Here is a 26596-nt window from a genome sequence, read left to right as displayed (position 1 = left end):
CGCAAGGAAATAGTCTATGTATATGTCTTTTAAGTCATAATTTTATAAGCTCGTCTTATTCTAACTGGATCATTTTGCTACTTTCTTTGGATGGGTCACTCTGATAAACGTAGTTCCTGACTGCGAACTATGCAGATAAGAAATTCTAGACACACTATGAAAATCCAGGTGCACGCTTGCACGAAACGGGCACGCCCCTCCTTAGTACTGAATCTAAATCGCTGCGTCTCAGGTCTCGGGGACGGCTGCAAGGCCGGGGACCAGGCGGCGTGCAGCGAAGGCAGTGAGTGCGCCAGGGAGCCTGCGGGGCTGGAGGGGACGTGGGGCTGGAGGGGACGTGGAGCTGGGAGGCTGGGGAGCGGGAAGCCGACTCCGGGCGGGGTAGGGGAGCGGGTGGGGTTGCGGGGGGGGCGGGGACGGGCGCACCAGCCGAGCCCTCCGCCCGCGGGTCCCCAACGCCCCGCAGCGTCCCGGCTGCGCCGCGCCCCGCCCCACCCCGCCCCGCCGAGCCGCCGCCAACAGTGGGAGCCGTGCACTGAGCCCAGCAGCCCGGCTGCGCTCGCGGAACAGCAGCCCTGGGGCCAAGAGCGGGCCGGGGTCCGAGAGCAGGTGACGCCAAGGGCTGAGCCGGATCGCGGAGCGAGCGATTCAGCACTGACCAGGGCGTCCCCTGAATCTCCTCGCCTTCACTGTCTTTGGGAACCAGAGGTGAGCTTTGGGCTTTCGAGGCGCAGTTCTAGCTAGGGTTCCCTGCAGGGCGGTGGGAAGGGGGCTTGACCTTGGGGACTCAGATGGGCAGTCTGGGGACAGTTCCACCAGGAGCCAGTGCCTAGAAATGGTGGGGGAGGCACCTCCGGAGCTGGGGGAGAAGGAACGAGCGCTCTTCGTCCCTCTCCCGCACCCAGCGGCGCGTCTGCTGGCCAGGAAGGCAGCGAGGGGTCGGTCCTCCCTGCCCTGCCCGGGGCAACGTGCTGCCCAGGTGGGTGTCCGTGAGCTGCGGGTTCCCAGCGCCGCCGGCCAGGGCGCGAGCAAAGTTTGCCTCTCCGCGTCCAGCCTGTTCTCTCGCTCCCGCAGCCCCGCAGGTGTCGCCTGTCCTCGCCTTCCTGCTGCAGCCGCCCCGCCATGGACTCCCCGGTCCAGATATTCCGCGGGGAGCCAGGCCCTACCTGCGCCCCGAGCGCCTGTCTGCCCCCCAACAGCAGCGCCTGGTTTCCCGGCTGGGCCGAGCCGGATCGCAACGGCAGCGCCGGCGCCGAGGATGCGCAGCTGGAGCCCGCGCACATCTCCCCGGCCATCCCGGTCATCATCACGGCGGTCTACTCCGTGGTGTTCGTCGTGGGCTTGGTGGGCAACTCGCTGGTCATGTTCGTGATCATCCGGTGAGCGCGGGGTCAGCGTGGCGCGGGGGGCTGGGCGGGGCAGGGCAGGGAGTGAGGGTCGAGCCTGCCACCGGAGCGGCGGTGGGGGCAGCCAGCCAGGTGGTGGGGACTCTGCTCCGCGAAGGATCCTGAAAACGCTACCGGGTGGCCTCTTGCAAGAGGTGAAGGATTTCCTGCGGGAGTTTTTGGTGGAGGACTGAGAGGTTCACACAGGGAGAATCCGAGTGGCCAGGGGCGTCTGGAAGATTTCAGAGCGACCTCCCCACCTCACCCTAGGGCCCAGTGTTCCTGCTGAAAACTCTACGCGCAGGGCAAGTGCCACAGTCCTGACAACAGGGCCAAGGTCTCCTGGTAAAGGAACTAGTCCTTTTGCCTGGTTGCCTGCAGCAGTTCGGAGCACTTTGTTATGCGAATATTTCTTAAGGCAAATTTCAAGCCCACCCAATGCACTGAGGATAATTCAGAATTTCCCGTGACTCCTCAGACTGGTGTTTTGACTTATAAAACAAAAGTTGATATATGATCTAGCGTTGCTGATATGCATATATGAGCCTTTTTAGTACCAAATGTCATCTCATTTGTTAGGAAAATCAGTAAATAACATTTATTCTCTAAAGCAAACTGCTTTGCTAGTTTTTTGTTTGTTTTTCACCATGAGAAATTGAAGGTTTTATTTTATGGTGTTTTGTGTGTGTGTGTGTGTGTGTGTGTGTGTGTGTGTGTAATTTTCTTTAGGTCAACTTCTAATAATAAATATCCGAATATTCACATGCATGCTCAATTTTCTGGTAAGCAATGTGATTCTGACTTGAAGAAAGAAAAACAAGAAAAGAAAAAGCCAACCTGTTCTGCGCTCTTCTTGAGATAGATGTGTTTCCCTTTCTGGAGCACTAGAGCTGTGTCAGCACACCCGTGAGAGGGAGTAGGGAGCTTGTGTTCCTTTGAGAAGTCTCTGTGAAATAAGGGAGGGGTGCAACTCCTCTGGCTAGGGACGCTGAAAGGATGAATAGCTGGTCTTTTTAAAGCTTGACTTTAGTTTTGAAACAGGCCATTTATTTAGTATGAACTCTAAGCCATATCATAAACAGTAGCATGAATCTTGCTCTTGGAAAATTATCATAATAAAAATACCTCTTTACCTTTTTTTTTTTTTTTGCCTGAGAATGTCAGGCCTTTTATTCCTATGTATGCTCTGACATTAAAAACCATCATTTAAGTCTCCAAATACATATTATAAAGCTCATTTCACCCACAACTAGTGTTTGTAGCTTGGTACCCTTGGTTTCTGTAATTGCCTATTGCATTTCGCAGGAATTCTATCAGCGATGAGTAAAGGTTATAGAAGGAGGGAATATTTTTAAAGTAAATTGTTTCTCTAAGTCATTAGTAATCTCAGGGCTAGTCTCTACTAAAGAGAGACAAAATAGAAGACAACTGTATTCTAAATTTTAATTAAAATTTTTAGGAGATCTTTGGTACTGAAGCCTTTTTTTGGTGGTGGAGTAATAGAAATATTGAAAGAAGAAAGCTCTAAGAAAAAAATTATCTGTTTCTACTCATATCATATTTAGGCGCTCAAGTAGAATAGATACATATTATTGTTATTTGAATGAGCACCTGAAGTCTCCAGTTTGAAAAGAGCTTTGTAGTTGCTCTACAACCTTGTGCAGACTAGGATTAAAAAGAGTGAAGAATCCTAAAATAGCATTTAGATGTTATGTGCAAATATAACTCCACGGGGAACATTTGACATGTAAGAAGGAAAAAAAAAATTCCTGTAGACTAGTTAGGACTTGTAATGGATAGATTTCCCAAAGATATCCAACACTAAAACATGTTTTAAGGTGATAAGTTCAGCTAAAAATATAAAAAGTTGGATGGTTCATATAACATCATTCTCTTACCCCATTCTCATTACTTAGAGGTTACGTTTGATGACAAATGAAAAGCGAAGCATTCTACTGCCATCCTGGAGCGCCAACCTACTGAAACGTGGCTGATTCACTTATGGCTAAAGCACATACATTTTAAGGTTTTCACAGTAAAAGGTTAATGTCTAGTGAACCTAGTTCACTTAAGTCTACAGCTAAGAGGGAAAGGGAGGATTTAGTATTATTTCATAATGATAGATGGTTCGAGGATTGAAGAATTGAGGTACTTGGGTTTATTTATCTCAGGAAGGGAAGAGACTGAAGACTGGAGAGAGGGTGACTGAAGTGGTTTGTGTGGTGATCATCAGGGCTGAGCACAGAACCAGGGTGTGGAGGTCCCGCAGCCCTGTAACTGAAGGGGCTGAGTGGCTGTGCTTGAAAGATGGAAGATACTACTATTTTAAAATATTTCACATGGGAAAGGCTCCTAGCATATGTCAGTCTTAGAGAAAATCATTGTAGAAATGGGACTTAGATGCTCAGAGAGTGGGCAGGTGCAGATTTAGACTGGTCAGCTCAGATCTGGGGAGAAAGCTGTGGAAAAAGATTTGGCTACTTTTAGGCCTGCCTTACGAATAGTTTTTCCCACCTCTGGCCCCTCTAATGCTGCCTCATATCTTCTGATTTAAAGCTTCTTCAAGAGTTCTCATCATTTAGTGTGTACCACCTGCCATAATCCCTTGATAATTAGGGCACATTCATTTTCACTGTGGAGAGCTTAAAATGTAAGTACTCCACCCTCCCAACTCACCAGGCTTTGGGGTTTGTGATTGTTGGGTGTGGATACATACGGATGTGACCCTCAGAATTCTTTTTTATTTTTTTTTGTGATGGAGTCTGGCTCTATTGTCCAGGCTGGAGTGCAGTGGCGTGATCTTGGCTCACTGCGACCTCTGTCCCCTAGACTCAAGCAATTCTCTCACCTCAGCCTCCCAAGTATCTGGGATTACAGGTGTGTGCCACCATGCCCAGCTACGTTTTGTATTTTTGGTAGAGACGGGGATTCACTATGTTGGTCAGGTTGGTCTTGAGCTCCTGACTTCAAGTGATCCACCCACCTCAGCCTCCCAAAGTGCTGGGATTACAGGTGTGAGCCACTACGCCCAGCCGACCCTCAGGATTCTAATCCCATGGTATCCTGACTTCCTCCTGTGCAAGATTCCCCATGCAGTCTTCATTTTTCATTAATTAATGAACACCATGACACGCACACCCCTCTGCCCTGCCAGAGGCAGCCCTACCTCTGACATTGTAAATAATCCATTCTCCTGCTCTTACCACAATCTCATACATGTTCAACTCCCTTAAAGAAGGTGACTAACATTTAATGAACACTTAATATGTGTCAAGCAGGTAAAGCTACCTTCTTCATGTGAATTATGTAATCCTCACAACTATAGGTATATCATGACCATACCCACTTAACAGAGGAGGAAACTAAAGCACAGAAAGGTGAAATAAACTGAGGTCACGCCTGGGTAACCCATGCGGCCAGAATTATCTCAGCGGCCTGACCACAGATCCTGTGCTTTTATCCGCTCGGCTCCTATTTCCCACAGTACCACTTCTGCAAGCGTTTGGATTCTTTCTTCCCAGGAGGTTCTTCATTTTCTCCCAGACTATCTCTTTTTCTCTTCACCATCCTAGACTCCATGAGCTATCACTAAAACCTCTGTCTCGACGACACACTGAAGTGTCCTGCCTTCTTGTATTTCTGCCGGTGTCTTCCGCCAAAGCCTTAACCCTTGATCAAGCCAGTGACCTACCTTCCTTATTCCTATATGCAGCTGGTTGGATGCTATTGGATAAAATCAATTTTATCTTTGTCAAGGCAGAGTCACCGCCTTCAAGTATATCTGACCCTAATTCTGCCTAGAAGTTTTTGTGTCTCTCTTCTGTTTTCCAGAAAAAGCCAATCCTTTCATTTCCCATTTTTTAAAAATGAATTCAAATCTGCACTGATTCCCAAAGCCTCCACCTGATCATATGATCTTCATGTCATATTCTTTACTCTGTTTATCATATTATCTTCATGAGTGGTTTTACCCAGTAGTTCACCAAGACCGTGGAGTGCAGCCCCCAGGAACACTGCTTCTCGACACACACATGTTGGCAGCCATCCTCCCTGCATTCGGTGTTACTTCATGGAAAGATTCTCCTTCCTTCTCTCCAACGCTAACTGTTGCTCCTGGGTTGTGAAGCTCATTGCCTTCTGGGGTCTTTACCATATATGCTATCTCCTTTCTACTGGTCTGGAATCTTTCCCTCTTCACCTGCTCTTCAGCCCATGAACACACCCAAGCACCTGCCGTCTTACCAATAATCACAAACCCACATCCACCAACCCTCCGTTTTCCTCAGTTTCCTTGGCTAACGTCCTTTCACCCTCCTGCCTGTCATGGGTAGGCAAGCTTCTTGGAGTGATTCCTCCTCTTCATTTCGTTGTCTTCCACCCGATCCTCTGCCCCGAGCACTTGGGCTCCCCTCTGACGCTCCTTCAAAGCCCTGCTGTGTGTTTCAGATGCTCGTTTTAGGCCACTTGCACTTGGCATCTGTGTAGGGTCTGGCATGCTTGGCCAACTCACTTTCTCAAATAGGACCCTCTCCTTGGCTTCCCCCGCATCCTCTGGCATTCTCCTTGGTCCCCTGCTCAGATTCCTCTTCCTGTGAGTTTCCTAAATGCTCATCTTCTCCAGAGCCTTCTCAGCCCGCCTCTGTCCTCACTTTGCATATTCTCTGTATTAGTCAAGGGACAGCCAAAGAAGCAGGACCAGTAGGGGATGTCTATGTTGAGAAATTTATCACAGAAACATGGCATAGGTGACTGTGGGACTGGCTAGGACAGGCAGTCAGGAGAGACAGGCCGCTGTTGCCAGGCAGAATTTCTTCTTCCTCAGGGAGCTTGGCTGTGCTTTTAAGGTTTCCACTGATTGGATCAGCGCCATTCCAGATCACCTAGGATGATCTCCCTTGCTTAAAGTCAACTGATGATGGACTTGAATCACACCTACCAAACACCTTTGCAGCAGCACTGAGATGAGAGTTTGAAGACCTGGAGACTATAGCCTGGACAGGGTGACTCGTGAAACTGACCATCGCACTCCCTTTCAATGGTTCCATCTATTCTTGTGGCCATAACTGCCAGGTATATTCTGACAAATCCGAAATCTAAGTATCTCTTTGTCTCTCCCAGTTATCCATTCCTATCTGAAGACTCAGCTGGCCTCCTTCCTTCTAAATGGCTCAGTGCGATGATCTCCCTGGCACCTCAGGTTTCTAGAGCCTCCATTAATTTGCTGAGGCTTCCATAAGAAAGCACCACAGACTGGATGGGTTAAGCAACCCCAGTTTTTTATTATCTCGTAGCTCTGGAAGCCAGAAGCCCAAGATCAGTGTGTCTCCAGGGCTTTTCTTGAGGCCTGAGGCCTCTCTCCTCAGCCTGTAGGCCTTCAGGTATATCTGAAGGCCTCTCTCCTTGGTCTATAGATGCTGCCTTCCTTCCTCCTGTACCTTCCTGTAGTCTTTTCCCTACACATCTGTATCCTAATTTCGTCTTATGAGGACACCAGTCATATCAGATTGGGGCCCACCCATATGGCCTCATTTACCTTAATGACCTCTTTAACGGTCCTGCCTGCAAATGCAGTCAGCCCTCATTCCATGTCTGTGAATTCTGCGTTCATGGATTCAACCAATCATGGCTGGAAAATGTTGTTTTTTTAAATTGCATCTATACTGAGGATGTACAGACCGTCTTTCTGGTCATCATTCCCTAAACAATACAGTATAACAACTATTTGTATAACATTTATATTGTAGTAGTTATTATAAGTAATCTTGAGGTGACTTAGAGTATAGGGGAGAATCTATGTAAGTTATATGCAAACGCTACCTTATTTTATATCAGGGACTGGAGCATCCATGGATTTTGGATCCAACAGGGGGTCCCGGAACCAATCCCCCAAGGATACCAGACAGGACTGTACAGTCACATTCTAAGGTATTAGGGCTTAGAACTTCAGCATAGGAATCTTGGGAGGATACAATTCAGCTCAGAACACTGCCCATCCTCTTCCTGTTCTCCTCAAGAGGACATTCTGTTAAGCTTCAATTTTCACAATAATTATGTATGTGTCCTTTTTGTTTAATTTAAAGAAAAGCTTTACTCTTGGAAATGTTTATTTTTTAATAAATTAATTATAAGGATAAACAGGGAAAACGTATTAAGAAAAAAGCTATCACAGTACAGACCTGTAGGGTTCAATCTCTCATGAACCTTGCTCTGGGAGACCTTTGCTTTCCTACAGTTCAGCCTCAGCTGTATTGAAACCTCCCCAAAAGGGGAACTTTGTAAGGTGCCTAGAAGAAAACACAACTGCAAAAGTACTGTGGAAATGGTTACATTTCCTGTACTCAAATTTCTGCACCAAAGGGAGCCAACTCACCCAAGCTTGCCAGGCATAGAGCTTGGTCCTTATAAAAGTACTCATCTTCTTGCCTATAAATAGCAGGACAGAGTGTTTCTTCCCCAATCCACTGAACAGAAGTTCCAGGCTTCCTCTGCTGGGATCACCTTACGTTATGTGCCATTTGCTGACTCATTCAGGGCACCTCTGGGCCAGTCTGGGCCTCATGGTTGCCCTTGTCTCAGTCTCACCAGAGCTGTCTAGCTGTCTTGGAACTGGAGAAGTGTGGGATGGAATGGGTGAGAGAGTGTCTGGCACAATGCCTGCCTCTTCTCTCCCGAGTTTCTTCTCCCTCCTTAGAAGTACCTGTTGTAATCACCGTTGTGTGTACATACGTGTTCCACATTCTCACAAGTGTCCACATAGTATGCCTTACATCATATCACCAAATTATATGTACAGAGGCATTAAAAAAGCAGAGGTACAATATGGTACCTGTATAATTCACCATTTGCTCCTTCCTATAGGACATCAGTCTTATTTTAGTCTTTGATTAATAGAGTATGTTCTAATTTTTCTTGAAACCTTTCTTTACTTTCTTGATCCTGTCTTTGAATATTTTCTTTAATGCAAATGCAGCAAAATAACTTCAGAAATTATTTTCAAGAGACGTTTTTTCATTTCTCAAAGTAATTTGTATACCTTCGACAACGTTTTGAGAGAGAGAATTGCAACTGCTCATATAAGGATTAGCCTAATTATTTTCTCCCCTGTGGGATGTGTGATTGCAGGGATCCAAAGCCTCATGGAACTATTTGCAGGGATCAGAGAAGATACAACCGCAGAGAAAGAGAGAGAGAGAGAGAGAGAGAAAGAAAGAAAGAAAGAGAGAAAGAGCGAGAGCACGAGAAACCAATTTGGTGATCAGGTATAGAGCTCCTAAACTTTACTAGACTCCAGGCAAAACTGTAGCCTTCAAAATCATTTCTTGGCTATGTTGACTTGACATGTTTTCTGATACCTGCCTCAGAGTTAGTTTCAGAAGGAATTTGCTTCTCCTTGGTACAGAATAGCTCTTCTCCATGATTCATGCAGCTGCATCTCTTCAGCAGCAATGTTTTCACGTGGCTGTGCAGTTAGCACCTCCCTTCATTCCTATTTAATTTGGATGCAGTTAATTGTCATGGCCCCATGAGTCTCTGTGCTCAGCTAAAAGCCTCAAACTGTATGGCTGCAGGACAGTTGTCTTTTGAAGGTTTAGCTTATGTGGTTTCAGTGGTGCAAGTAATGCATGCTTAGAATCACATATTAACAAGAGATGGTTTCAGAATAACATCATTTATTTATTTATTTATTAATAACATCATTTATTTATTCCTCAACAGAAAGATCTGCAGTAGTCCTTTCTTTCCCCTTTCTTTGGAGGGGATGCTGATTTATGTCTTTGATAAGGAAGGCTTGTATAAGAAGAATAGATTTTAGGAGTGGGGATAATACTGTAAATGGCTGAAGGTTGTTTAACGCTTGCCTTCTCCGCTGGCCAAGCAGATTGGAATTTCAGTGGAGGATGACAAAACCATGTAATGAATGGAGAGCTCCCAAAGGGACTCTCTTCACACAAAGGCGTGAAGCTGGACAGGGAAGCCTCAGATTAAGAATGGCTGGAGTTACATGCAGTCAGAGACCAGCTATGACAGGACTGATTTTTTGAGATCCTGTTGAGCTCGCTCAAATTCATGACACACCTTTGAAACAAAGATTGTTAGAGCTCATTTTCAGGTGAGGAAATCAACTACAGAGGTTTAATGAACTGCCCAAGGGCAGACAGTTGTTAAATGATCAATCGGTATCACAGCCCAATTTGCACAGCCCTGAATCTTCTCAGTGCCCTCTGCCTGGCTAGGTTGCTTCCTGTCCAGTGGAGGACTGGCTCCATGGGGAGAGGAGAGTGCAGGAGGGCATCGTCCCCGTCTCCATGTGCCCACGCTCCGACCTAGGTCAGCTTTCTGTATAAAAATAGGAAAACTAATTTTAAGTATCCATATACTGCTAGGCATATGGGTAGTTGTGCCCTAGGAAACAGCACACCAGCCGTTAGCGAGGTGCAGTTTTCTTCTGGGTACTGTTGGGCGTGAGAAGCGTTCACCTTGCCCATACCCTTGAATACACTAGAATGTTCCTTCTGGAGGTCCAGAGATGCATGATTCCAGAACCGGGACTACTGAGAGGAAGAGCTTAGCAGCGCCCTGGGGCACTGGCTGCTCCCGTGGAATCATCGCTCCCCATTCCCCTTCCTTCCTTGCTGCCACCCTGCATGGACGGCCTGCGGTCCTGCTTGCACGTGGCTGCCTATTCTCTTGATGTCTTTGTGCTTTTCACGCAGGAGAGTGATTCCCGGCTCTGTGTGAGTGTGACTCTTTTAGAATACTACAGAGTGAGGGATATCAAAGTCAGATCCTTTGAGAAGCAGCGGATTTTCTTTCCTTTCCATTTTCCTCTGCTTCCCTTTTTACTTCCCTTCTCTTTTCCTTTCCTTTATTCCCTTCCTTTTTCTTTTTTCTTTTACCTTTTCTTTTAAAAAAAACCAACAAACATGGAGTGTCTCTCCATCGCCCAGGCTGGGGCGCAGTGGGGCGGTCAGGCCATCCTCCTGTCTCTGCCTGGCTCCTTTTTCCCCTAAAATTGATAAACTACTGCCCCTTTAAAAAGAAAACCCTACAATCACAACAGTAAATACTCCAGAAGAGACTGTAGCAATGAATTTCGTTGAGATGAACTGAAACTGTCTGAAGAATTTAGTGAAGCACTCACGTTTTTAAGAAAGTTCTGCTGAGAAGTCACATCAGCATAGTCGTCATTCTTCATTTTATTTTTGTTTTTTAAATAGTTTTTTAAGAATCAGTTTTAGCCTCACAGAAAAATTGAAGGGAAGTTACAGAGTTCCCACATACCCCGTTCCCCCACACATGCACAGTGCCCCCACAGTGGGGCATTTGTGGGGCCGTGGAGCCCGCATTTACACGTCATTAGCACCCAGAGGCCATACTTTACATCAGGGTTCATAATTTCCCCCAGCCCCCCACGCCAAGCTTTGGTGGGTGTAACTGACAAATAAAAATGACATATATTAAACATGCACAATGTAATAATTCAATATATGTTAATTTGTAATTACCACAGATTACACAGTCATTACCACACACAGTTGCCATTGTGTGTGTGTATGATGTGTGTTGGGGGGGGGGGTGAGAACACTTAAGATCTACTCAATCGGCAAACTTCAAGATAAGCAGTACAGTATCATTGATGCTAGCCCCCTGCTGTACATTGGATCCCCTGAATTTATTCCTCTTATACTGAAGCTTTGTATCCTTTGACCAACACAATCCATTTACCCTACCCTTTCAAATCATTTTGCGCTTAAACTCTAGAACACCATGCATCTGGAAAAAAAAAAAAAAAGCCCAGGAAAAGGCTTGTTGGCAATACAGAGACAAGAGCACCAACACTCATCTCTTACCATGCCCATCTTCCATCATTTGTGAAAAGGACTGCCTTTTTCTTGGTGCTGCAGAGATTTCCTCCTGCTGAGTTTGGTGTCTTGGGCATCTTTGGACTCTAAGGGCAGCTCCAATGTTGTAAGAAAGCCACCAGCTTCCTGTGGGTCCATGGCATTTGATCACACTCATGTTTTCACCAAACAGCATCTGTTCAGGTGCATTCTATGGACCTTTAGGTATTTGCTGTATTAAAGGAACTTATTTAGAAAATCACCAGGCTTTTCTACTGTTTTATTTCCTTTTTCTTTGTCATTATATTGGAGCTGAAGTTTGAATTCCCACTGTCTCACTAGTTTGGGGTTTCAGGCAAGTCACCTACTCCCTTTTAACTCAGTTTCCCCAACCCCCAAAAATGAGCCTATGGAAAAATTCCGCAATGTACATGACATTGTTTTGTGTATTGAGGGGGTATTTAATGTATGTAATGTATTTATTACAGTATTTCCAGCTGGGCTATGCCCTGTTTCTCATGCTAAATATTCTCAGAATGCTTTTCAATCTTGAACTATGGCAGAATTTATTTCTCTGATAAAATTTCTCTGATTTTAAAAGAAACCTTGGAATAAGACAAGCCTAATTCCCTTACTTATTACATATAGATTCTAAGAATGGAAAAACACGTTGAGTATTTCTAAGATGTTTTCTGGAACTTTTTCTCTTCAGAAAAAAGTGGGGCAGTGGTATCTTATGGGATTGTAATATGGCTTATTAGGCCTGTGGCAGGTAATGAATAAAAACAGTAACAGCAGCAGCAGCCGCCATGTGACAATGAAGGGTGCATTCACTAAGCAATTATCAAGTACCAGGCTGGTGCTAAGTAATTTTATGCATGTCTCATTTAATCATCATGACAACTTTATCAAATAATATGAAATTCACCAAACAGTGTCTGTCACATAGTGTCATCAATAAATGTTAAAGTGATTTTTTTCCTTCTAGTGTTCAGGGTCCTCTGTGGCCTGACATTACTGTTCCTATCCCAGGCAGCCACCTGAGACTCCCCAGCAGGATCCCTGAACCAGGAAATGCATTTCCTCATTGACCTCTGAATGAGACACTAGCCAGAAAACTTCTCTCTCTCTGTCCAAATCTTTTGCAAAGCTCAAGATCCTGCTATGTTTTCTCTTCAAAACATGTCCTGACTTCCTCACTACACAGCAATCTTTCCCTTCCATGTGTTCCTATAGTTCATATTATAATCTGATCTCAGTTTAAAAGATCCTCAGAGCCAGGGTCTGTATATTGAGTTTTTCAGTCATCCTCAAAGTCTAGTATGTTGATGCTTATGGGGTAGAGACTTAAAAACGTGCTGAAAGAAATGAAAGGTCCAAGATAGGGGAGAGTGCATGCACGTAACTGGAGAGGGCAGAGAGGACGCGTGCATTACCATGGGGACAGGTGCAAGGGAAGACCCAGAATGACTGAAATCAGTGCAACTGACAGTGTGTTGGTTTTTAAGGTATACGATAATCCATCATCAAGATTAAAAGCTTATTATACTATTGTCATGAAGGTGAAAAGGAGTTCCTGATTAAAGAAGCACCACTGAAATTTAAAAAAACGAAAAACAAACCTGGTCAATGCACCCCAACAGCAAAGCATGCTCATAATTCAATAATTACCTCTTCTACCTCCTGTGTATTGTCTGAGTCCAGCCGTGCCTGGAAAGGACAGGAAGTCCTGAGAGTGCTGTGTTGCAAGGTCAGCTCCCCCATCTCGAGTGCCTCGTTTCTAGCTCGGCGAGTGTCATGTCCTCCCGGAAACCCTGCCTGGTGACACTGGTTCCTGACATCTCAGCAGATAACTTTGTTCCTCTTACCATCACACAAGCTCCAGTGACTGCCAACTTTGAAGCCACCCCTCGTTTCTCTGTAAAGAGGAGTACAGTAGGACGCTCTTGAGTCAAGGTGTCACTGGGGAGCATTTCTAAGTCTCTGGAACACCCTCCGCCCTATTGCCTGGCCACCAGAGCCTTTCTGCTGCTCACAACCCAAGTTCCCTAGTTAAGCCGTCTTTCCCGGCCTGCCCCTCACTTCCCATTCCATGCAGGGTACTGTTGTTGACAGGTCTGTTACGTTGTCAGCTTAGCAAGGAAAGCCCACGGACTTTGCTCTTTTCATACCATATGCTCCTTCAGTGTGTATGCTCAAAAGTGCAGCCATGAGCTGTGGGCCCACCTCCAGCTCCTCCACACAAGCCAGAACTTCCCACCCAGATGGTGCCATTTTGCTTAAAATGCTTCTGAATTTTTGTAAAGCAGTGTGGGTGAAATGAAAAGTAATTTCATATCATAGCATAATGAGAAAGCTTGCTTGTTTTTTTAGTGGTGGACATACAATGAATGAAAAGGCTGGCTAATTCTGTTGCAGTTAGATACAAACAATACCCCAGGACTCAACCAGACCGCCTCTGAGCGTCACTGCCTTGCTTTATATTCACATTCACAGAGTGGTCCAGTGTAGTGCGCAGAAGACTATCTATAAATATTCATTGAATTCATAGTTTATTCATTACTTTTAATTTTACTCATGAGTTCTCCCTTTATAGTGTTACAGGTTTATAAGCATGTGTCTTCCAGAAACGCGGAAGAAGGGCCCTGCCTTGTCGCCCCTTCCAGATCCTCCCACTGAGGTCCTGCCTCCGCTGACACCAAACAAATCACTGAACCTACCTGAGCCTAACTTGCTTCAGCTAAATGAGGGAAAAGACCTAAGTTGCCCAGGTAAACTAGACGGGCAGTAGTTTTGAGAAGCAAGTAAGATACATGCAAGTCAAAATACTGGACTTTGCAAATTACAGAGTGCTGGGGAGATGTAAGAATGCACGAATTGGGATCAAACTCCTGGATTTAAATTTCTGCTATGCCTTTTATAGTTATATCACTTTGAGAATTTTAAAGAAAATCCTGTGATTCTCAGTCACTTCATCTGTAGAATAGGGACACCAATACTGTGAGGACGACATGGGACAGAGCATGGGGAACGCACAGCAGAGGGCCTCATGCGGGCGCTTCGGAAATGTGGTCAGTGTGATTATTGCCCGCATTCATCTCTCTGAGATCTGACGGCGGGGTTTGAATTCTTTACATGTTCAAGTCTTATGCAGTTTCATAAATCTATTGGCTGTAATAAATATTTTGAGAAACTAAAATCAAGCTCTATCACTCTACACTGTATGAATACTTAACATGATATTGTATGGTAATTTATGCATCATTTCATTCATTTTCTGTCAGGTCTCAGGGCTCATTTTTATTCTCATCCTTTATATTTAAGCTGAATTGGGTAAATATGACTATGGATGCTACCCAGAAACTACATTCTTTTCTGCTTCCTGTGGTAACTGGTGCCTTTCACCCACGTAAGAAGGGAGGTAGGAGTCAGGGAACATGTCATAAATGAAACATGCTCTCTGAGTCAGGTGCTTTCATTAATACCCCTGGAATTCTATGAGATAAATATTACATTTTCCATTTTATAATTGGGGATACTGAGGCTCAGGGTGGTTAGTGACGGTCTAAAGTATACTTGTTAGTTTGAAAAATAAGGACTACAACCCAGGTCTGCCTAAGTTTATGGCAAATAGAATGCCAGTCTGACTTCATAAAGAAAGAGGGGACTATCAGGGTCACAAAATACAAGAGGAGAAGTCAAAGATTCCTGCTGGAATCCTTGCTAGTATGTGGGATTTCAGGGTGGGGTGGGGGGAGATGAGAGAGAAGAAGGTAGGTATGTAAGATGCATTTTTTTGTCAAACGTAAAACCATAGTGTTAAGAAAATATCTGAATAGATAGTATTTCAGTCTTTCTCATTGGAAACATGTGGCTCTATCTCAGTAACTGTCACTGCTTGACTATCTCTGCTTTTGTAAAGCCTGTGCCATGAGAATTTCGCCATCCATGTTTAGTCACTTTCTTGAACTTATGGTGGGTCATGTAATAATGCCTGAATAAAAAGTATAAAGCCAACCGCATTTTAAAATAGACTCACTTTCCAGATGAAATCACTCTTTAGTTAGCAGACCTTATAAATGGAAACCAACAGATACTAACTCTGGTACCCATCTTCGCAATGCCTTCCCAGCTGACCCCAAACACAGCCACTTCCTAATGAGAAGAGATGGGAGGTGGGAAAGGCAGTGGATGCTGAGGGTGGAGTGTGATCCTGTGCGTCAGACTGTCTACTGCCCTTGTCTCATGAACTGTGAGTTAGGTTTTATGATTCTTGTTTAGCAGGAACTGAAACTCAGATAAGTCATCCACTGAGTTCAGGCTCAGGACTGTTTGAGTTCGCCTGAGACCACACTGCCTCCAAGAGGAGCCGGGGCTGTTCTGTTCTATCACAGAATGTTCAAAGTTGTTTCTCATGTGGAAATTCATGTATCAAACGGGGCACACTTTAATCGTGACAAGGTCTTCATATCTGAGGCTGTAGAAGAAAATCAATATATGGATTTTCCCAACATACTTCAGCTCTTGGCCTTGGAAAACCTGATGGTAGGGTTTGAAACATTTATTTAATGCTCTATGGATATTTAAGGAAGTATTCCGTAAGCAAAACAACCCTCTTAATTCAGTCTTAGTTGAAAATTAAGTTGTCCTAAATATCATGTTATAATGTAAAGAATAACTCAGGCATCAAAGCAATCATTCTGACCTTCCTTGAAAATTGTTCTTCTCTCAGTTGGAAGATGAGACATATTATGTGCTTAGAAAATATCTCAAGGAATAAAGAAAGACAGAATTATTTCCCTCCTACTGTACCATACTGTGCTTAGTGCTATGACATGTGTAAGAGCAGAATTCAGCCTGCTCTATTTATGTAATATATCCAAAATGACAAATTAATGGTGCACTGGAGAACAAAAATCAGCAAACCTAATTGTGTTTTAGTCATTGCAACTGAACGTATATCAAAATTGAAAACCATTTGGTGTTTTCAAAAGACATCACAGTTACAATGATTGATTTCTCAAAATAACCCTGAGGAAAAAAAAATGTTTTAAACAAGTCAAAGAAAATGAATATAGTGATTGAAAAATGCTTAAAGCCGAGCAACTCTGGGCAGGATTAAGGTGAATTGTCAGCCACAAGATAAAGACCTATATTATTTGCAGTACTAGGTCTATATGTCTATCCCTCTCTCTCTGCTATATTCTTTGTCTTCTTCATTAAATTTTTTTAAACAAAGCACTAAAATAAACACTTGATAAAGTTGGAGATCTTTGTCTATTTCCTATCAACCCCTATGTCTGGAACAGTCCATTTACATGTTAGACCCTCAATGAATATGAGAATAATTGAACAAAGAAGCAAAATCAGTCATCCAAAGGCTAACACAAACATATTCACCTCATGGATTTGACTTGAAAATAGAGGAAATGCAATAAAAAATTAGAAAAAAATGAAATATATATATATATATATAAATAAAAAATAAATAAAAAAATTTAAAAAATTTAAAAAATAAAAAAATTTAAAAAAATAAAAATAAAAAATAAATAAAAAAAGAAAATAGAGGGAAATGCTATTGTTTCTTTTCTTTTAGATACACAAAGATGAAGACAGCAACCAACATTTACATATTTAACCTGGCCTTGGCAGACGCTCTAGTGACTACAACCATGCCCTTCCAGAGCACGGTCTACTTGATGAATTCCTGGCCTTTTGGGGATGTGTTGTGCAAGATAGTCATTTCCATTGACTACTACAACATGTTCACCAGCATCTTCACCTTGACCATGATGAGCGTGGACCGCTACATTGCCGTGTGCCACCCCGTGAAGGCTCTGGACTTCCGCACGCCCCTGAAGGCAAAGATCATCAATATCTGCATCTGGCTGCTGTCGTCATCCGTTGGTATCTCCGCAATAGTCCTCGGAGGCACCAAAGTCAGGGAAGGTAAGAGCAGTCATTTTCACTCCATTCGTAAAAATGTAGCTTCAAGTTATATAGACTTTTAATTTGGAGCAAGTAGGCCATATGCCCACACATATCTGTGGAAATCAGTGCCAAAAGGCAATAGAAATAGTGCCTGGATTCATGAAAGATGCGAGAAATAGAACCGTTTCGTGTCCCTTTCCACCTCTAAACAGAGAATGCAATAATGACATTGCCAGGAAAGGATGCCCGGCCTGTCTCCCCTTCTGGAAGTACTTATTAGAATGTGGAGGGGCGAGGATGAGGTAAGAAACCTCGGGCATGTGGAATTTTAAAGTACAACCTGACAATTCCAGGACACACCTTCTCACTCTTATTTTCTAACAAGGGACATCAGTTATTGGTGACAAATGCTAGTTCTTTCCTCTTTTCTTCCCAAAAGGTAACCTCCACATCACTATCTTAACAGCTTTGGCTGTAGGCCGTTCAGAATCAAGTTAAGAGCTGAATGGTAGTCACAGATGAGCAGAACCATTTGATCTTGGACAGATCAGGCATTACCCCATACAAACCAGCCAACTGATGCTTTTTTTGTGTTTCTAGGATAGTAGTTCTCACTCTGGCCTGCACATTGGAATCATCTGGGTACTTTAGAAAACACTGCTGCCTGTATCCCACACCCAAAGGGTCTGGTTTAGTTGACCTGAGGTATAGCCTGGGTGTCAAGATTTTTGAGCTCTCCCCACAAAACTCTGACCTGCAGCCAACGTGAGAGGTACTGTTCTAGGAGTTTTGCTTTACTAGCAAAAAGTAAAGCTATGGAAAGCATCTTTGTTCCTCATATAAATTCATGATGGAGAGACCAGCAGAACAGTCACTCTGGCCCTTACTCATGCTTTTTAATGCTCCACCAGGTATCTAAATGCTCCAATTTATTAGGGAGGCCCATAATACCTGTGAAAGCAGATAACTGACTATATATAGTGAGGACTTTCCAGGTTATAGTGAAAGGGCAAGGCACTAAAATCATAGCTTGTCTTGCATGTACATGGTTTGTTTGTTTTTAGACAATCTGCTTAGGTTTCAGTTTATAGTTTTAGGTTCACAGCAAAACTGAGCAGAAAGCACAGAGAGGTTCCATTTACCCCCTGCCCCCACGCAGGTGCATCCCCCCCCCATGATCAACATCCCCCACAGAGTGGTCCATTTATTACAGCTGCTGAACCCACACTGACACGTCGTTATCACTCAGAGCCTGTAGTTTACAGGAGGGCTCACTCTCTGGGTTGTGCCTCCTGTGGGTTTGGACAAACGTATAATGACACGTATTGATTGTTTTTTCATGAAGCCGTTTTTTTTTTTTTCCTCTGAAACTACAGAATGAATTTCTAGCATAGTCACAGCAGGTGTCAAGCTATACTACTAGGTAAATTTTAAGAAATGCTCAACTTCCTTTATCATATTTGCATTTTAAAGTGTGATCACATGCAGAATTTTCTTTCTTCATGCCTACAGCAATGGGAATAAAGTACAAAAAACTCTTCTGAGCAAAGCTTTCACTTTACATAAAATGTTGACTCTAATTTCCATACTGCAGTATATGTGTATATGTTATTTGGGAGTTCATAGTCTGCTCTTACTGTAATTATAATAGCTTAGAATTATTATAATCGCCATAAGCAGAAACAATTATTCTTAACAAAATGAATGTACACAAGGAAAGCTTTAGTCTAGCTGTTAGAACTAACTCTATAATGAAGACAACCATGAGATGTTGGAACATGAGCCAGCAGAAACCGCAGCCCTCTGATATGAATATATAAGGAAACAAGTCTGCTTTTTCAACTGAGGCAGTTGTATGGATACTTCAACCTGAAAATGCCCCCTTCTTCCTGAAACAGAACATTTAATAAAAATGACATGCTTAGACAGGAATTTCTTTTTTAAAAATGCTTACTTTTTGTGGATTCATAATACTTTTACATTGAGGGGGTACTAGTGCTATTTTGATACAAGCATACAATGTGTAATGATCGAATTAGGGTAATTGGGATATTCATCACCTCGAGTATTTATCATTTATTTGTGTTAGGGAATTCCAGTTTTACTCTTTTAGTTATTTTGACATATGGAATAAATTATTGTTAACTGTAGTCACCCTCTTGTGCTACCGAACACAATCTTTTTCCTTCGAACAGTATTTTGAGTAGCTGTTGTTGATTATTCCACCCACTCAAATACTTATGATCTCCCACTACATGCAAGATGGTTTGGGAGGAAGCTAAGCTCAGAGTTAAAGATCTATCAAATTAAACAGCAGCCCTCTGTGGCTTCTGCTTAGCTTAGCTTAGCCGGTGACTTTTCCATAATAACTACTGTAATTAGGACACATTTTCGAGGGTTTGTTATTCATGTGGTATGTATTTGTTTGTTCATTTATTTAACAATTTATTCTCTTTATGCACCACGTGTCCCCAATACGGCCCTAGGTGCCAGGGATTCAATGTTGATTAAGGCAGGCTGGGTTTTCTCCAAAGGCAGTTCACATTCTGGATGGAGAGAAAAATGTCAGGAAGGTAACACATAATTACAGATCAGACAAGCTTCTGTCTGGGAGACTGGGTGAGAATAAAATGTAGACAAACTATAAGTTACTGAGGAGAGGACCATTTAAGATACACACCCCCATCTGAATGTCTCTGAAGTGATATTTAAGCTGAGGTCAGCCACAAGAAAGAGCTAAGGCTGAAATCAGAAGCTAAGCATAAAAAGCCAAACCAAACCATGCTCCCTACCTCCAAGGAAACTCTTCTACCAGTTTCAACAAACAAGTCATGACCCAGAATTGAATATTTACATTGAACTCAGATTTTTTTTCATGTGTCGCCCATCAAAAGTTGCTTAATGGATACCTTATATTCTTCAACACTAGAAAGATTTAAAAATTATTTACCATAAACACTAAAGCAAAAGTCAACCATCTTCATAGTAATATTACTTTGGACAATGACTTTTTAAAAAAATCAAAAATGTCAAATTACTCTGGAAGCATTCATTTACTACTCCAAGGTTTGATCTGGTATTTCATCGATAACATGAAGGTCTCTAAGATAGTCATCTTGATTAATCGTTAAAAATGATTATATCCTTTTTATTTTAAAGTATGTGTAATTAAAATTCTAGTAGGATGGAATATTCCACTAACTGCATTAAAACGTTTTAGAAAACATTATTAATAGAGCTGTTTTGCTATTTAAAAAATATTCATGTGCTATTTTTGAAGCAGATTTTTCCAATGTCAGAAGAAAATATTTTCATTACAGTAATCACACGGTGTTGCTTACGACCACCTTGTCTGTAAGGAAGGACCAGGGCAAAGAGAGCTCTGCTATGTGCTCACTGCCTTCTCTAGGGCAGGGGTTGGAAACGTAGGCTGGTTGGAGTCCATGGGACCCCCACAAAAATTGTTTAGAAGGTGTTGATCCTGAGTCCCTGGTCTTCCTAGTATTAAGACTACTCCAAAGAGAATACTACCCAGCAAAGAGAAGCACAACAAATAAAGCAATTTTCTAAGGAATCACATACAAATATTTGTTTTATCTGAGTTACATAATAATGTTGGTAAAAATGAAAATAAATGTGCCTGACTTACTCAGAATTTCCTTGATGATGGTGGTGATTCTCCCCCACCTCCTCCAAAGGCTCTACTTGTGTTTCAGTAGTGCTCTTAATCGCAACCAGTGCTGTTGGTTCCATTAAATCACAATACCTGCATCATATTTAAACAAATTTCAGATCAATTTTTGTTGACCTACATAATGATTTCCTGTAAACCACTTAATGTTTTTCAAACAAGTCGGCTTTTGTTAAATTCAGTGACTACATTGAAATATTTAATAGTTTATTACAAATAGACATTAGCTTTTTTACTGCTAGAGCCTTGGGTCTGGAAGAACTGTTAATGAATGGAAATAGAAATAAGTACTCATGCTATGTCTCAGCTCTTTAGCTCTTCAGCAAGCCATCAGTGTCAAACCAGCTTCTGCAACTAGATGAGCAATATTGTTAGCTAATCTTAATTCTACAGCATTGTGTATGTTGTAAACAGTGACTATCATCATTGTTCCATGCACAAAGATTAGGATGGTTAATAAAATACAATATTCTTTAGTAATTTGGTGATCTACTTCAGGCAATGTCATCTCACCATAATTGGACCATTGCAATCAAAGGCATTAACAGTCCCATTTCAAACACTTTGCAGCCATGGTAATAGCAATAACAGGTCTCTGTGCTGTGGATTTTGTCGCCTTCCTCCAGATGTGGATGTCATCGAGTGCTCCTTGCAGTTCCCGGATGATGATTACTCCTGGTGGGACCTCTTCATGAAGATCTGTGTCTTTGTCTTTGCCTTCGTGATCCCTGTCCTCATCATCATTGTCTGCTACACGCTGATGATCCTGCGTCTCAAGAGCGTCCGGCTCCTTTCTGGCTCCCGAGAGAAGGATCGGAATCTGCGCAGGATCACCAGACTGGTCCTAGTGGTGGTGGCGGTCTTCATCATCTGCTGGACCCCCATTCACATCTTCATCCTGGTGGAGGCTCTGGGGAGCACCTCCCACAGCACGGCGGCTCTCTCCAGCTATTACTTCTGCATCGCCCTGGGCTATACCAACAGTAGCCTGAATCCCGTTCTCTATGCCTTTCTTGATGAAAACTTCAAGCGCTGTTTCCGGGACTTCTGCTTTCCACTGAAGATGAGGATGGAGCGGCAGAGCACTAGCAGAGTCCGAAATACGGTTCAGGATCCTGCTTACCTGAGGGACGTTGACGGGATGAATAAACCAGTATGACTAGTCGTGGAGATGTCTTCTTACAGTTCTTCTGGAAGAGAGGAGTTGAACGATCTAGCTTTAACTCAGATCACCACTGCGGTCTGACATGAAAAGACAGAATTTGAAATAAACTTTTAGACGTCTCATGGTCGGAAGTCATCAGATGCAGACAGCAATCGCGATTAGTGGAAAGATCAAGGACTAAAGGTCCATCCAACACATGCACCTCTTCTCCAGGGCACAGAAGCAAGGCAGACCCTCCGTTCCTGATGAACAAGGTAACAGGCCTTTTCCTGCCGGTTTTCTAGATTAGGTTTAACACCCATTTGCTGTGGCCTTCCTACGCAACGTGGCTTCAAAAGCTCGGTTTAAGGAAAAAGGGAAAGAAGAAACACCTCTTTCAGAGCTCAGTGGGCGTGCAATCCAGATGTTTAACAATGACAGCAACGGCCTCCAAAAGAATGAGAACTATTTCCAGGGTTCATGCCCAGCTCAGTGTATGCTGTGTGGACACTCATTTCCCGTGGCTGTGTGGTGAGAATTCCAGCTTACCTAGGGCTTGGACCCACATCTGAGGCATCTGATGTTCACGGTGTTCACTTATACCAGAACATTATCTTGCTATTTATGAAATTATTTAAACATTCAGAGGTTGTTTGTAACGTGGTTTAATTTCTCAAAAACTACAGATTTTTTTTTTCTTAGCATGCTATTCAGGTAGACAGTCCTACGATAAAGCATGTCCCATTGTCGAGAAACATAAAGTCGTTTGAATACCACTGAAAATATATATCGTTTCTTCTGTAAATAATGGTACATGTGCAAATAAGGAATGGGCTTGCTTTCCAGCCAGGCGATTTCCTGAGGGCACACTAATGATATCCCCCGAGTTGCTAAGTTGATGCTGAGACATTTTGCTGGGAATTAGTCATGGCATGATCTCTTTCAAACTCCCCGAACACCGTTTAGTCCTGTAACAGTGCTCATAGCTCATGTGCTAATGAATCACAGAGGCTTTAGCTCGCTCCCAGGTTGTAGCTGTAGCAGAATTTCGTTTATTTGCCACATCTCTTTATGAATATATAGTGATTCGCAGCTCCTCTCTATTCATGGAGAGGAAGGTGTTTTGCCTCTGTGGATCTCGAGGTACTATTTTGTGGCTCTCGGCGGGAAGTAGGATTGTTCCTAAATGTGTGCTGAATAAGGACATGATGTCTCTCCTGGAGCCTGGACAGATCCTGCACAGCTTTCTGTGAAGGGCATCCCTGCTGAGGATAATGCCAGGAAAAGCACATTTAGGGTAATTTTGCTAAAACTTCCAGATGACATATAAATTCCCTCTTTTTCCCCTTGAAAGTTATCGTTTCACAGGTAATGGCTTTTTTCTGTAATTTGCCTGTGAAGAAAAAAGGGATAATTTAGAAATAACACTCATCTCCAAGCCTATATCTTATTAGGGCAGCATCCTCTGGAATTTAATAGAAAAATTGAATACATAGCCCTATGTAACTACAGACATCATTACAGCTGTTAAGTTCTGTTCACCACGCACTTTCTCGGTGGTGTACGTACTCTCACATTTTGGAAACAAAACCTTGCATTGAAGGTTTTACACGTGGCTTCTGAATATTACCATGTGTGCCTCTACTCAAGATTATCATGGCACCCAACACAGGTGACATACGGCAGAATGGCAGTGGTTTCTCCTCATGAAAATGAAGTGCTCTTTTGAGTATTTTTCATTTTATTGAAATTCCTAGCTGCCCTTGTATTTTTATAACTGAATGTAAATAGGAATGGCTTGAATACTGGTTTATACTAATCCTGTGGTTAAAAATCTTGGCTATGGCACAGGAAAGGTATCTGTATAGAGGATAGTTCCAGAAACAAGCCCCGGTGAAGTAGAAGGTACAAAAACTTCTTTATGGAACAGGAAAATCCAAGAGATTTTCTTGTCAAATACTTGTCCAGGGCAAAATATAACAGAGATAGGATTGTGAGATGAAATCAGAGTAGTGTTTTCCTCTTCTTTTTTTTTTTTTTTTTTTTTTTTTTGGAGAGAGTCTTCTCGCTCTGTGGTCCAGGCTGGAGTGCAGTGGCACAATCTTGGCTCACTGCAACCCCCACCTCCTGGATTCAAGTGATTCTCCTGCTTCAGCCTCCTGAATAGCTGGGATTACAGGCATACATCGCTGCGTCTGGCTAATTTTTGCATTTTTAGTGGAGACGGGGTTTCACCATGTTGTGCAGGCTGGTCTCGAACTCCTGACCTCAGAAGATCCACCTACCTCGGCCTCCCAAAGTGTGGAGATTACAGGCATGAGCGGCCATGCCTGGTCATTTCCTTTAAGTTAGCAGTCCACATGCTCTCATAGCATTAATTGCCATTATTGGAATCTGAATTTTTGCCTGATTTTCCTGCTTCTCCTCATACGTAAGTCTGCAGCACAAGGAGAGAAAAGTAGCTGTATGTGCCCACGAAGATGTCAAGCTTTTTGATTCTTGTTAATACTGACTCCCCCACATTGAAAAAGGAGTGAAGAAAGGAATGTCATTTGAGGGCACTGCTTTAAAGGAATGATAAAGTGGATGACATGGCAGGGAAAAGACCACTTACACGAATGTATTATGTTTTAAAAGTGTGTACATGCTTTTAGTGTTTGTGTCCTAATGTCCTGCTGTGAAGCGGGAAAAACACTGCCATATATCACCGTTCCAGAAGATGCAGACCCTCTGACTCTCCAATATCTTTCATCTCTTGATGCTTCTATACTCTGACCTCAGTGAGAAGGGCACTGTCTGTGTCTCTCTTTGAGACCAGAACTGCATGTGTTTAACCTTGAGATCGATTCTCTACATGAACCTTATCTTTCCATTCTGGTAAGAAGGTCTGGAAGACAGGTCCTAGCAATGGGTCAGAGAAGGCACAGAGAAATGAACCAGCCATGCAGGGGCAGCGCTGAGGAGGAAACCCCCCACTCTAACTGGGAGGAAAGCAGAAACACTCAGTATCTCAGAATAGTTACCGATCTAAGAGCGTCTCTCAAATGTAAGTCAGAACTCCAGGCTTAATACTAAAAAATGATTCATCATTTTGAAAAATAGTTTGGAGGAAAAAAAATCAATAAAGAGTCACATAAAATCTTCAGAAAATCGTTCTATTCTGTGATAAAGTACTGAGAAATAAAAGTTCTTAAACATGTATAACTATTGTCAGACAATTGATAGGTGTTTCATCTAGTCCTGAGGTGAAATAAGATAACTCACAGAAATGCAGGGAGCACGTTGGCTGTTTTTAAATTGGAACATTGTAAAGAGAAAGCTGTGCAGGGCTGTGTGTCCTATCAATGAGATTTATTTTCTAACCAAGAGCTATTTGGATGCTTCAGCATAAATATGAAAATCAAAAAGAGTATAACCCAGCTTCCTAAGGCAATTTTCTCCTCGGAAACAAAAGTATACTCATATGTTCTTTACTATAATGTATATTATTTTTATCTTGTGCTTTAAAAGATGATAATTGTGCATTGTATATATGATTGTGTGCCTTGCAATAAAATCAAAATTTTACCCGCTAGAAATTGCAACAGTCAATTATTGTGGTAAATTGTTTATTCTATAATTACTTCAGTGGTGTTGCACGTTAGCAAGAACAATGGAAACTGTCTGTCTAAACTACAAGGGTTACTCTAACTTTCCATCCATGAAAATGCTGTGGGTGATTGGTGGATAAAAACAAAATATGTGGGGATCTAAACTATGATCTTTAATTCTCAGATCTGGGAATCGCTTAGGATAATTCATCTGTTTTCACAATAATGCTGCCAGGACCCCAGAATCAATGTTACCTGCAGCCTTCCCAATGAAAGTCCACTTTTTTTCACTACAAAAACATGCAAAATTCAAAATCAAACTGTTCCATCAATGAAAGCATAAAGAAATAGCAACCCCACCTGAAAACACAAGCAGCCTTCTGCCCTGCTCCCAGTATAATAAAATCACCTCGCTGCCAAGAATGGTCTGTTTCTAACCCAAATGATATTTTATACACAAAGAACAACTTAAAACCCAGTATCTTGACAAAAGAAAGATTTGTGTAAATAGAAGCAAAACGTAGGCATGGGAACTAAAAAGGCTCATTTTGCTGATTGGGAAGAACACACTACTAAGTCCCAGTCTCATTTCTAAACGGAGCAAATTTCTTATTACTGTTTATCTTTGGTAAGTCAATTTCGTAAGCGGCTGTAGTGCAAGTGTGGTATGGGCCTCCACTTCCATTTGTAATGGATTCTTTGACTGGTTAATGAACTAGGTACAAAAATAAGTTAGAAAAATTCTAAGGAAATAAGAGAGCATATAGTTTTTCATTTAAATCAAGATCCTTTCCTTGGGCTGGTTGTTGTGTATTTGGGTATATAAGTTCTGAATATGGAATATAATTAGAAACTTATTTTCTAAAGAAAATTTTAATATATCTTGGGAGAAATATCTTGGGAGAAAACTCAATATACAGCAAGTTTGCCTCTGAATCAAGATCATTTCCTCGGGCTGGTTGTTGTGTATTTGGGTATATAAATTCTGAATGTGGGTTATCATTAGAAACTTA

The 26596-nt window shown here is 42.6% G+C and overlaps 1 protein-coding gene across 2 annotated transcripts; it reads left to right on the top strand.

The window, feature by feature from the left end:
* The first annotated feature begins 520 nt into the window (after window positions 1-520).
* Window positions 521-25572, top strand: OPRK1 (opioid receptor kappa 1). Of its 2 annotated transcripts, none has more exons than XM_003940853.4 (4): window positions 521-708; window positions 1075-1379; window positions 16824-17176; window positions 21476-25572. In XM_003940853.4, exons 2-4 carry the CDS (start codon window positions 1123-1125, stop codon window positions 22006-22008), a joined length of 1143 nt encoding a protein of 380 aa, XP_003940902.1. In that variant the 5' UTR covers window positions 521-708; window positions 1075-1122; the 3' UTR covers window positions 22009-25572. The 2 variants fall into 2 exon arrangements, with proteins under 2 accessions (XP_003940902.1, XP_074242754.1); XM_074386653.1 differs by lacking the exon at window positions 521-708 and adding an exon at window positions 13824-13998 and having other exon boundaries at window positions 1296-1379; window positions 21476-25560.
* Window positions 25573-26596: the final 1024 nt, after the last annotated feature.

The sequence above is a fragment of the Saimiri boliviensis genome, chromosome 15, assembly GCF_048565385.1.
Source record: "Saimiri boliviensis isolate mSaiBol1 chromosome 15, mSaiBol1.pri, whole genome shotgun sequence".
Lineage (NCBI taxonomy): Eukaryota > Metazoa > Chordata > Mammalia > Primates > Cebidae > Saimiri > Saimiri boliviensis.
The sequence above is the reverse complement of the archived record's forward strand: the minus strand, read 5'-3'. Positions and strand labels throughout refer to the sequence as shown.